At 38.4% G+C, this 13,689-nt stretch overlaps 1 protein-coding gene across 1 annotated transcript in view; it reads left to right on the forward strand.

Moving 5' to 3' along the window:
* Sar1b (secretion associated Ras related GTPase 1B) overlaps nucleotides 1–13,689 on the forward strand; it is a 30,238-nt gene that overhangs the window by 325 nt on the left and 16,224 nt on the right. Inside the window, exon 2 of the mRNA XM_005335739.4 lies at nucleotides 10,923–10,998. Within this exon, the coding sequence (XP_005335796.1) occupies nucleotides 10,941–10,998 (58 nt within the window). The 5' untranslated portion in view covers nucleotides 10,923–10,940. The remainder of the gene's footprint in view (nucleotides 1–10,922; nucleotides 10,999–13,689) is intronic.

Raw genomic sequence — 13,689 nt, forward strand, 5'->3', positions numbered from 1 at the left:
CCCTGATGTCCCTCTGGGCAGGACCTGGCTGCTTTCGGGCGCTGTTATTTCAGGAAAGCGCGAGATGACAGCAGGCGAGCCCCTTCGTGGGCCCCAGTTTCCTCCCTTGGTAAGGCGAAGGCAGCGGGGATCATTGACAGCTGGAGAGGCTGTGACACGGCGTGTTGTTTTTAGCTTTTCCAGTTTGTCGAGGAGGCAAATCGAGCTTGCTTCCTGGCAGTAGTTCACATTTTGCCATAGCCAAGTCCCAGCTGAGTGGGAAAAAGATTCACTTTAGAAAGCCAAAGATTTACAAAGTGTTCAACATTTTTTTCCTACGAGATAGAAATTTGTTTTGAAACAGCTAAAACTCCGGTATCGTTAGTCGAAAGAACTACATTTGTCAGGAATTTAAGCTATTTGGTATATTGGGCAAAATGAGGTGGAGGAATCCATTTAACTTGAAAAATTAAACCTACTATTGTTTGTTTTCGTGTTCTTACCTCAAGCTCTATGTTATCATGTTGTCTTATTCTGAAGAACTACGTTGAATGATAAAATGTCGGTTAAGAATCCCTCAAGTCATCTTGAATGAACCATACGTGGTGTCAGAAACCTATAATACCAAGTACTTGGGAGACTGAGACAGGAGGATTATGGGTTCAAGGCCAGCCTCAGCAATTTAGCAAGACCCTGTCTCAAAATAAAAAATAAAAAAGGACTGGGGATATGGCTCAGGGGTAAAATATGCCTAGGTTCAGTCCCCTTTGGGTGGGGAGGGGGAAAATGAGGGATATAAGAGGCATTGTAGCAGATGAAAAAGGAAAAAGAACATTTATTTACTTTCAACTATGTGTAAGGGGCTGGAATAGTCTGCCAAGGAAAGTAGTGGTATCATCTCTTTTTCAGATGAATAAAGGAAGATTTACAATTTGTTAGTAATTAGTGGTGACAGTATAGAAGAACAATGTGTATTTACTGTTGTATCTTTAAGTAGATTTGTGTTTGTCACCAGGATATTTTGAACTTTAAAAATTCAAAGGCAGCCAAGCTAGGTGGCTTGGGCCTGTATGACTAGGTACTCAGGGAGCTGAGATGGGAGGATCAGTTGAGCCTAGGAGTTGGAGGCCAGCCTGGCATCATAGCAAAACCCTATCTCAAGAAAAAAAATTTAAGATGTTCATTGGCAGTTTCTGAGTTTGCAGAAAAGGAAAGTGTCTTCATTTCATAAATGTTAGAGAAGCTGTGTAATTATGAAGGTTAGCAGTTTAAATATGGTGCATTTTAACCTTCTTTTGCCTTGTACTATTGTGCTAGAGTAGTAATTCAAGCAAAACTTGACACGAAAGATTAGTCTATCACAAATTGAAATCACAGCCACATCATTTCAAGCTTACAAACTAGAATTCTATAGTAATGATTCATCATTTCTCCACCCCTTTCTTTAAGTACACAATTGACTAAAACTCTTTAAATTATTTAATTTCTCAGCAGAATATTACCAAGCAAATAATCACAGTGTTGAAAGTTCTCTCTCTCTCTCTCTCTCTTTCTCTCTCTCTCTCTCTCTCTCTCTCTCTCTCTCTCTTTCTCTCTCTCTTTCTCTCTCTCTCTCCTTCTCCCTCTGTACTGGAGATCAAACCCATGGGTGCTTTGCCTGTGCTTTTTCTTCTCCCCAAGACAGGGCCTCACTAAGTTGCTATCAATGGCATGGTACTTGAAATCCTCCTACCTTAGCCTCCCAAGTCTCTGAGATTATAGGCATGTGCCATGGCACCAGGCTAAGATTTCTCTTTCTTGTATCTTTTTTTTGGGGGGTGGGGAGTACTAGGGATTAACTCAGGGGCATTTACCCACTGAGCCACATCCCCAGCCCTATTTTTTGTATTTTATTTAGATGTAGGGTCTCACTCTGTGTCTAAATAAAATAGACACAGTTACTTAGCACCTTAGTTGCTGAGGCTGGCTTTTTTGTTTGTTTGTTTGTTTTTTTGAAGAGAGAGAGAATTTTTTAATATTTATTTTTTAGTTTTCAGTGGACACAACATCTTTATTTTATTTTTATGTGGTGCTGAGGATTGAACCCAGCGCCCGGCGCATGCGTTACCACTTGAGCCATATCCCCAGCCCCTGAGGCTGGCTTTGAACTCAAGATCTTACTGCCTTAGCCTCCCAAGCTTCTAGGATTACAGGCATGCACCACTGTGCCGGGCAATTAATTAAGTCTGAATGAGCTAAATCCATCTGTGCCTCTATAATAAAGTATTTTCATGTGTATTATCACATCTCATCAATCTTAACAATATTGTGAGGCAAGTGATATTCCTATTATATATATACTAAAAGCAAAGGGCTCAGGAAGACTGATTGGCTTTCCTAGAATGAAACAATAGTATTAAAATGGTGCATTTTATCTCTTTTTGTCTCCTTTTTTTTTTTTTTCTTTTTTCCCTTTTTCTTTTTTGGTGGTGCTGGAGACAAAATCCAAGGTGTCACACATAGTGGGCACGTTTTACCACCCCAAGACCTTGAAAGAGACATTCTAAATCCAAATAGTTTTGTTTTTGTTTTGTTTTTGGTACTGCGCATTGAACCCAGAGGCACTTTACCACTGAGCCATATCCCAGCCCTTTTTATTTTTTATTTTGAGACATGGTCTCGCTAAGTTGCTTAGGGCCTTGCTAAGTTGCTGAGGCTGGTGATCCTGCTACTTCGGCATCCCAAATTGCTGGGATTGTAGGCACCACACCTGGCCAAATCCAAATAGTTTTTATTCTAGGTCAGATATTCTCTTTATTTCACTTTGACTCTACTGTGATTTTCATCCCAAAATTATTAATGAATTGATTCTGTAATCATATTAAAGTTCATACCAGACTGGGAATATAGCTGAATGGTAGACCACTTGCCTAGCATGCATGAGGCTCTGAGTTGGATCCACAGCACCACAAAGGAAAAAAAAATTATCAAAATGATTTTGCTTAATTATTCATATAAATGAGTAATAAATATAAAATGTTCATATAAATTTTAAAATTTTTGCTTTTTTTTTACTTAACGGCTTTATTGATCTACAGTGTCATACCATAAAGTTTACCCTTTTAAAGTATTCAGTTCAGTGTTGTTAGTATAGTCTAGTGTTGTACAAACATCACCACTAATTCCAAAACATTTTAATTACCTCAAGAAACCCATTAGCAATGGCTCCCTACTTTCCCATTTCCCAGACTAACAACCACTTATCTACTTAGTCTAAGGTTTGGCCTGTTTTTAGAAATTCCACGTAAAGGGAGTTGTCCATAAACATTTAATGGAACAAAGTTTTTTTGTAATCTGAGAAGTTCTGTTCCATTATAGCCTTTGCACTGATTTTCATGTTACTTAAGTAGATCACCTTTTAATCTGCCTAGGGCCTTTTCCTGTTTGGTGTTCATGGAATAAATAAACCTGCTGACGTGTATATGTTTCCTTGTTCTTGACCTTTGCTCTTCACATGTCTTAATAGTGTGTTCATGGTGTTGTATAACCTGTTCTCAGGGCTCAGGTATCTGGAGCTAAGTAACTTTTATTCTTAGTTGGATATTCTTACTTCTATTTAAACAACAACAAAAATAGTTAATTCCATTTCCAATAACTTTTAGTTTGTTTTAAGGTTGTTATAAATCACAAGAGAATTAAAAAAAATTACTTCTTTGGAAGTAGAGTTTCTCTATGTTATTGTGTTATTTTCTGTGTGGGTCAAGTTTTACAACAACAAATTGAGGGCTGGGGATATGGCTCAACTGGTAGCGCGCTCGCCTGGCATGCGTGCAACCCGGGTTCGATCCTCAGCACCACATACCAACAAAGATTTTGTGTCCGCCGAAAACTAAAAAATAAATATTAAAAATTCTCTCTCTCTCCCTCTCTCTCTCTCTCTCTCTCTCTCTCTCTCTCTCTCTCTCTCTCTCTCTCCCCCTCTCTCCCCCTCTCTCTTAAAAAAAAAAACAAATTGATATCATTCTTACGCAAAAAGTCCTTTTTTTTTTTTTTAATCATTCTTCACCTACCAACCATTATTTCCTTTGAGGACTTTGTCTTTCTATAGCAGTGCCCTCTACTCTTCTAGATGATTCCACTGCCTGTCACTGTGGACATTGTACCCTCTAGTCTGGCTTCTCTTTATCTGTCCAAGTCAGAGCCAGACCTTGGAGCTTGCCACCACCCAGACCTAAACTTCTCTTGAATTCTTGAATCCCATATTCTTCATTTTACTGGTATACTTGTGGCCCAACCTTCACTTCTCATCCAATCTCAACTACACCTTTGTTTTGGCTTACAGACTTTCTTCCTGTTTCCTGGTTCTGTTTTGTGAGAAGCATCACCACCATCCCCCTTACATACTAGTGACTATACACCTTTATTCACTCAGCCTGAACTTCTGATCAGATCACTTCAGTACCTTTGATCAGTACTTTTCAAGTCTTGTGCTTTTTCATCCCAATCCTGAAAGTCCCTAATCTCCGGTGTCTAAAGCCAAGCATTGCTGGTTGGGGAATCATGTGTCAAAAATTAGTGTTGATTGGCACTGTTTGAATGTTTGCTTTTCAAGTTCACCCCAGCCCTTAGATCTCTTTAGCAATATCCACCAACCACCACACCATGCCAGGAATAGAACCCAGTGCCTTACACATGCACACTCTACCACTGAACTATATCCCAAGCTCTTTAGCAATCATTTAACTTGATCTGTTTATTCCTTACAGTGGGTGTTCTGATGCTTGCTCTGTTCAAAATTTCTCTACACCCTTTCCTTTTGGAGTCAGATTCCTGCCACCTTCACAGATTTCCTGGCATTTCTTCCTTGTGCTCTTAGAGGAAGAGATACCTCTCAGTTCAAGCTCCTCTTCAGACTTTGTCCCTTCCTTTTAGTTTAATTTTTTCCCTCTTAACCTCTCCTTTCCCAGTAGTTCCTTCCTTTCCCTTATCATCATTCTGAAGCCTCACCCATCCTTGAGAAAATCTCATTCATTCCATTCAAACTTTTTTTTAATGTTATTTTTTAGTTGTAGTTGGACACAATCCCTTTATTTTTTTATTTTTATGTGGTGCTGAGGATGGAACCCAGGGCCTTGCGTGTGCTAGGCAAGTGCTCTACCACTGAGCCACAACCCCAGCCCCTCATTCAAATTTTTGAAAAGGGAATCTCTCCCCCACTGCCTCTTCCAATTAACTTTTTCAGTTAGGTGAATGAGAAGTTCTCATTTATTTTTCAGTAATAACAGCAGCCAGGCTTACTTTGTGCATATTGTCTCATCTGATCTTTACAATACCTTGAGAGATATTTTGAAAGAAACTTGTAACTTGTTGAAGAACATAAAGTATATGCATCATAAATAAGCCTTGCTTTGCTTTAAGTACTAGCTACAAGTTATCCTAAACCACTGTTCCACTGCAGGCTGCTCATGCTCTCAACAATTGGCTCCTCCTCACCAAAGCCAGCTATGACCTCTCTGCAGCTGTACTTAAGGTCACTAACTTTTTTCCTCCATTTTCATCATTGTCTTTTCTAATTCTTCCAGTCTTTCTGGGTTACATTGGTTCTTCCACTCCCATCTGTCCCTTAAAGACTCTCTGTAGTGAGACCTTATTTCTTCCATAGCATTTTGTCTGGTGTTTAAGGAGAAGGATTACAGGCAGAGATGGTGGAAGAACATTCTGATGTTGAGAAGGAGAATGGGCAGAAATTTTAATGTTGCAAAGTTTGAGTCCCCTGCAGTGAATGGCAAGAAGTTTACTTTGATCTAGGGAAAGCCACAAAAAGGGACATATATAAGGTAAGCTTGGATCAGTAGCTAAAAGGCAAATAGTAGAATTTCTGGAGTACTAGATTAACAGTTTGATTGAATATTATGAGCTTTTAAAACCCCCTGATGGGGTAGTAGCCACTTGTCTGGCACGTGTGAGGCACTGGGTTCGATCCTCAGCACCACATAAAAATAAATAAATAAAATAAAAGTATTGTGTCCATCTACAATTTAAAAAATATTTTAAAAATAAAAATTAAAAAACCCTAGTGGACCAAACAAGGTGACACAAATCTGTACTCCCCAATTTGGGAGGCTGAGGCAGGAGGGTCATAAGTTCAGGCCAGGCTCAGCAATTTGGCAAGCCCTTTATCAATATAGCAAGACCCTGTCTCAAAATAAAAATAAAAATGGCTGAGGAAGGGCTAGGGTTGTGGCTCATAGGTGGAGCACTGGGTTTGATCCTTAGCACCACATAAAATAAAATGAAGATATTGTGTCCACCTATAAGTAAAAAAAGGTAAATAAATATTTTTTAAAAATCTGTTTAAAAAAAATGGCTGAAGAAGTTGCTCAGTGATAAAGTGCCCCTGAATTCGGGCTCCAGCAGGAGAAAAATCAAAATACTGGTGGTGGGGGGCTGTGGTTTTAGCTCAGTGGTAGAGTGCTTGCCTAGCATTTGTGAGGCACTAGGTTTAATTCTCAGCACCACATATAAATAAATACATAAATAGATTTAAAGAAAAAAGGTTAATACACACACACACACACACCAAAAAAACCAAAAAAACAAAAAAAAACCCACTGATGGCTCTTCATCAACTGCATAATTTAGATGGCCAAATAACTTATCATCTAAACAGGGGCCTTTCTGAGTGACGGAAGCACTATTAAAAATTACAGAGATACAATAGGTATGAGCTGAGAGTCTCTTCAGCAGACTGATAGTTATAGTCACCCTGACAACATAACAAGTCAAATCCAAGATAAAATTTTGGTAAAGCCATTCTGGAGGCAGTGTACAGATGGATAGAGCCAGTGGCGCTCACCTATAATCATAGTGGAGGCTGAGACAGGAGGATTGCTAGTTCAAAGCCAACCTCAGCAACAGCAACTCAGTGAGACCCTGTTTCTAAATAAAATACAAAATAGGGCTAGGGATGTGGCTCAGTGGCTGAGTGCACCTGAGTTCAATCCCCAGTACTTTTCCCCTCAAAAAAGATGGCTAGAGACACATTTTGAGATGAAGGTGGTAGTTAGAACTGGTTGTGTTGGTGAATACCTGTATTCTGAGCAGCTTGGGAGGCTAAAGTAAGAAGCTGAGACAGAAGGATTGTGAGTTCAAAACCAGCCTCAGCAACTTAGCAAGGCCCTAAGCAACTCAGCGAGACCCTGTCTCTAATAAAATATAAAAAAGGGCTGGGAGCTGTGGTGTGCATGTCTATAATCCTAGCAGCTCGGCTCGGAGGTGAGGCAGGAAGATGGAGAGTTCAAAGCCAGCCTCAGCAACTCAGTGAGACTGTGTCTTTAAATAAAATACAAAAAATAGGACTGGGGATGTTGCTCAGTGGTTAAGTGCTCCTGGGTTTAATCCCTGGTGCCATCCCCCAAAAAACAAATGGTTGTCAGGAATGTTATATAAGGATTATTTTTTTAAATTATGTATTTATTCCAATTTGTTATACATGATGGCAGAATGCAATTCATAATACACATACAGAACACAATTTTTCAAGTCACTGATTGTACACAAAGTATTTTCACACCATTCATGTCTTCATACATGTACTTAGGGTAATGATGTCTAACTCATTCCACCATCATTCCTACCTGCTTGCCCCCTCCCTTCCACTCCCTCCTCTTTGCCCTATCTAAAGTTCCTCCATTCCTCCCATCCTCCCCCCATGGCCATTATGAGTCTACATCCTCAAAGAAAACATTCGGCCTTTGGTTTTTTGGGATTGGCTTGCCTTACTTAGCATTATATCCTCCAACTCCATCCATTTACCTGCAAATGCCATGATTTTCTTTTGTGGTATATATTAAAGTTTCCCTAAGGATTATTTTTGATGTACTTAGGCTAGAACCCAAAACCTTATGCATATTAGTCAAGTACTCTACCACTGAACTACATCTCCATCGCCCCCACCCTGCCACTTTTTTTTTTTTCTTTTTAAGGAGATAGAGTCTCACTCTGTTTCTCAAGCTGGCCTTAAACTCCTGGGCTCAGACATTGCTACCTAAACCTTCTGAGAAGCTGAGACTGCAGGTGCATGCCACCATACCTGGTGACAAAAAACTTCTTGACTCAGTGGTTCCTATTACTCTGGCTCCTGTCTCACTAGTTAGCACCCATTGATTTTTACTCTCTGTTCAACTCTATCACAATCATGTTACCCAACCATACTTGACCTTTGACTTTACCTATTCAGTTTTACACCTCTGTACACTGTAAGTTCTTCACAACCTTCTAGCAAATTCCTACTTAATCTTTAAGACTCAGGCTAACTATTATCCCTGAAGGCTTTCCTTAACTGCACTTTGTTGCCTTCTGTAGAATTGTGGACATAGGGCTTTGAGTAGAAACATAAGAAGCAGGATTGATTTCTCTTTTTTAAGAAGCAGGATTGGGGGCTGGGAGCTGGGGTGTGCATGTCTATAATAGTGTAGCTTAGTGGCTTAATATTATAATAGTGTAGCTTTGTAGCTTAGTGGTAGAACACTTGCCTAGCATATGTGAGGCACTGGGTTAGATTCTCAGCACCACATAAAAATATAAATAAAGATATTGTGTCCATCTATAGCTAAAAATATTTTTAAAAAGCAAGATTGGTTTCTCTCTTTTTTTATATACAGATATAAAAGAACATTTTAAATAGTGTGTGTGTATGTCATACTTGTCTAAAGAATGATAAAGACAGCATACCCTTGAAAAATTTTGAACTTGACCCAAGTTTCAGGCCTGTTCTTTTATTCCTATCTGAAAAATGAACTTTGTTGACCTTTTTTATATTTTTATATGTGTGATCCTTCTTCTCTCAAGAGGCTTTTTCTCATATTTTCCATATTACTCTATTAGTTTATCAAATCTGTTAAGTAAATAATGAACTAAACTATATTTTCTATGATTTAAAAAATTTTAGCGTTGAGCAATATGATTAAAATTTGAAAAATACAGAAAGATAACAGACAAGAAATTTACCACTTAGCACCACTTGCTATTTAAAAAAAAAAAGGAGGGGTCTTTATTCCACACAGGTATAATCAGACTTGGAAACTCTTTTTTCATTACCACAACCTTCTTATAAAAATATCCTCTTTCTTGGACACAGCCATATCAATGTTTATAGCAGCACAATTCACAATAGCTAAACTGTGGAACCAACCCAGATACCCTTCAGTAAATGAATGGATTAAAAAATGTCTATATACACAACGGAATATTACTTAGCAATAAAAGAGAATAAAGTCATGGCATTTGCAGGTAAATGGCTGGCATCGGAGAAGATAATGCTAAGTGAAGTTAGCCAATCCCCAAAAAAACAAATGGCGAATATTTTCTCTGATATAAGGTGACTGACTAATAGTGGGGTAGGGAGAGGGAGCATGGAGGAATAGAACTCTAGATAGGGCAGAGGGGTGGGAAGGAAAGGGAGGGGGCAGAGGATTAGCAATGATTGTGGAATGTGATGGACATCATTATCCAAAGTGCATGTATGAAGACAGGAATTGATGTGAACATACTTTATATATAAAATTGTGTTTTATATGTGTAATAAGACTTGTGATGCATTCCACTGTCATGTATTTAAAAAAATAAAAGCAATTGAAAAAAAGAGAAGAAAAAGGCTTCAGGACAAAACAAACAAACAAAAATATCCTCTTTCTTTTCTCTCTGCTCTTCTTCCTTTCTCCCTCCAATACCCACTACAAGGATGTAGTAAATGTCCCATGGCTGTATATACTATAATTTATTTAACTTACTGAACATAGATTTTCTCCAATTTTTTTTTTTTTTGTACTGGGGATTTTACCCAGGGTTGCTTTACCACTGAGCTACATCCCCAGTCCTTTATGTTTTTTATTTTGAAATAGGGTCTCACCAAAGTTGCTGAGGGCCTTGCTAATTTGCTGAGGCTGGCCTTGAACTTTTGATCTTTCTGTCTCACCCTCACAAGTTGCTGAGATTATAGGTATGTACCACCATACCTGGCTCCAAAATTTTTTTTAAGTAACACTAATGAAGAGTATATTTATGCATAATGATTCTCTACGTTTAGGATAATTTATAAAGAATTCTTGGATCAAATTATATCAACAGATACATTACCAAATTGGTTTTGAAAAAGATTTGTACTACCAGGCACGATGGCACACTCTTATAAGCCCAGTAATTTAGGAGGCTGAAACAGGAGGATTGCAAGTTCAAGACCAGCCTCAGCAACTTGGGTAGGCCCTAAGTAACTTAGTGAGACCCTGTCTCAAAATAAAAAATTATAAAGGGCTGGGGATGTAGCTCAGTGACAAAGCACCCCTGGGTTCAATCCCCAGTACCGAAAGAAAAAAGAAAAAAATTTTTTAGAAAGAAAAATAAAAGAAAAAGATTTACACTAAGCCAGGGACTGTGGCACACACCTATAATCTAGCAACTCAAGGCCAGGCAGGAGGATGAGAGTTCAGTGGTAGAGTACCCTGGGTTCAGTCCCCAGCATGGCAATATAGCAAGACCCTATCAAGAAAGAAAAGAAGGAAGGAAGGAAGGAAAGAAAAGAAAAGAAGGTTGGTTATATAACTCAGTTGTAGACTGACCCTGGGTTCAATCCTCAGTACCACCCCTCTCCTCCAGAAAAAGAAGAAAAAATTGGTACTATTTTATACTGCCGTGAATTGTGTGCCTTTTTGCCCCTTTCTTTTTAGTTCAGATTGTTGTAATTCTCTTTCATTTTGCTACTTAGATGGACATAGAACATTCTCTACTTAGTATTATAATGACATTTTCCTTTTTTATCTGTCAGTATCTATTAAGTTATGGGGGCCTGGATAATAGTGCTTAACTCTTTATAGTAAGATTGTTGTATTATTTATTCAGAGTTGATGTTAGTGTTTAATGAATGTTGGTATATAATGTTGACTACTAAATTCAAAACTCTTTTTCAGACCCTGTAAGATTTGGATATGTCTTTCATATTCGATTGGATTTACAGTGGGTTCAGCAGTGTACTACAGTTTTTAGGTAATGGCGGCCCTTTGTTCTCTATAGTTATCCCATTTAATCTGTTTATATATATAAGTAAGCTTATTTGCATAGAGCCTCTCTATATAAGCCAGTAGTTAAGAATGCAAGCTTTTTTGCTTATTTATTTTTTGTGGTACTATAGGTGAATCCAGTGATGTTTTACCACAGAGCTACCTCCCCAGCCCTTTTTATCTTTGAGACAGGGTGTTGCTAAATTGTTCAGGCTGGCCTTGAGTTTGTGATCCTCCTGCCTCAGCTGCCCAGGCAGCTGGGATTATAGGCATATAATGCCCAGCAGGACTGCAAGGTTTAAAATCATAACAATCACATTAATTATTCATCCCTTTTACCCCTTTCCCCACCCCACCCCGCCAAGAACCAGAGACAATTTACCACTGAGCTACATCCCCAGCCCTTTAGATTTTTTGTTGCCTCTGCTAGTCTCAAACTTGCAATTCTCCGGCCTTAGCCTCCTAATAGCTAGAATTACAGGTATGCACCACTGTGCCTGGCCAAATTAACTTCTGTTAATATATACATACAGGGGCTGGGGAGGTGGCTCAAGCGGTAGCGCGCTCGCCTAGCATGCGTGCGGCCCGGGTTCGATCCTCAGCAGCACCATATACCAACAAAGATGTTGTGTCCGCCGAGAACTAAGAAAAAATAAATAAATGTTAAAATTCTCTCTCTCTCTCTCTCTCTCTCTGTCCCTCTCTCTCACTCTCTCTTTAAAAAAAAAAAAAAAAAAAAAAAAAAAAATATATACATACATATGTATGTATGCATGTGTGTGTGTGTGTGTGTGTGTAAAAATATATGGCTTTATTATTGGAATAATTAACAAACATTTGAAGATATTGCCAGTCTCCTGATTTTCAAATTTTACCCTGCATTTAGTCTCTCTGTAATCATCAATCTTTTGAACTGGATTTCATGGCATAGTTTCAGACAGGTCACAGTGCTTACAGAATTATATCTCCTATATAAATATTTCTTCTTCCATGAACATTTTCTTGACAAAGGAAATAAATTTTGTAGTCAATTGCACATCTGTAATCTAGCTACTCAAGAGGCTGAGGCAGGACTCTCGTAAGTTTGAGGTCAGCCTTGGCAATTTAGTGATACTTTTTCTCAAAATAAAAAAATAAAAAGGTCTGGGGATGTAGCTCAGTGGTAGTGTACCCTGGGCTCAGTCCCCAGTACCACACACATAACACACACAAATGCACAAGAAAAATCATAAGCCTCCATTTGAGTATGATGTGTCAAAATGCATTCTATTGTCATGTGTAACTAATTAGAACAAATAAAAAATATTATAAAAAATTAAAGGGGAAAGCAGAATAAAAAAAAAGAAAGAAAAACCATAAGTGCTTAATATCCTAAAAACCTCATTTATTAATTGAGTAAATATTTTTTTGAGCTTCTGCCATGAGTAAAGATAAGTCCTGTGTTCTCTTGCAATTCTATGGGGTTAGAAAACTAAGCACCTAAGAAAGTTGAAGGTTGAGGGTATAGCTTAGTGGTAAAGTATATGCTTAGATTGTGTGAGGCCCTGGGTTTAAGTCCTAGCCTCAAAATTTGATTTTAAAAAGTAAAGTTAAGGCCAGACATGGTGGTACACACCTGTAATCCCAGCTGCTCAGAGGTTCAGGCAGGAGGATCACCAATTCAAGGCCAGGCTGGGCAGTTTATCAAGACCTTGTTCCAAAATAAAACAGAGCTGGAGATGTTGTTCGATGGTGGAATGGTTGCCTAGCATGTGTGAGGTTCTGGGTTTGATCCCCAGTACTAGCAAAAAAGGAATGAAGTTCAATATTTAGCTTTTAAATGCCAGTCTACTATAAATTGGTCAATGCTGCATTTTCAGCATTTATAAATTTATCATTGCCTCATTGATATGTCTAAGATTATACACTTGGGATTTTTGTTTCTGTTGTTATAGCTTAGTTTTATATAATCCTATGATCAACCGTTTAGTCTAATTTAGTAAGTTAAATTAAATTCAACATTAACCTTTTAACTTTTTAGCTGAAAGAATGCTTACTGTTATTTTTTCACCAAAAATACTTGTTTTCATTCATGAAAAAAAATCTGTTTTTAATCAGGCATGGTGACACAGGACTGTAATTCCAATGACTTGAAATGCTGAGACAAGATCAAATGTTAAAGTCCAACTTCAGCAATTTAGTTAGACCTTGGCCCAAAATGAAAAAAATTAATTTTTTTTTTTTTTTAAAGGACTGGGTTGGGCATGGTGGCACAGACCTGTAATTCCAGTGGCCCTGGAGGCTGAGAGGAGGATCACAAGTTCAAAGCTAGCCTCAGTAACTTATCAAGGCCCTAAGAAATGTAGCCAGATCTTGTCTCAAAATAAAAAATACATAAAAAGAGCTGGGGGCTGGGGCTGTAGCTCAGTGGCAGATTGAGACACTCAGTTCAATCCTTAGCACCACATAAAAATAAATAATAAAATAAAGGCATTCTGTCCATACACAACTACCAAAAAAATTATTATTATTATTATTATTTTTAAAGAGAGAGTGAGAGAGGAGAGAGAATTTTTAATATTTATTTTTTAGTTCTCGGCGGACACAACATATTTGTTGGTACGTGGTGCTGAGGATCGAACCCGGGCCGCACGCATGCCAGAGGAGCACGCTACCGCCTGAGCCACATTCCCAGCCC

The sequence above is a fragment of the Ictidomys tridecemlineatus genome, chromosome 1, assembly GCF_052094955.1.
Source record: "Ictidomys tridecemlineatus isolate mIctTri1 chromosome 1, mIctTri1.hap1, whole genome shotgun sequence".
Lineage (NCBI taxonomy): Eukaryota > Metazoa > Chordata > Mammalia > Rodentia > Sciuridae > Ictidomys > Ictidomys tridecemlineatus.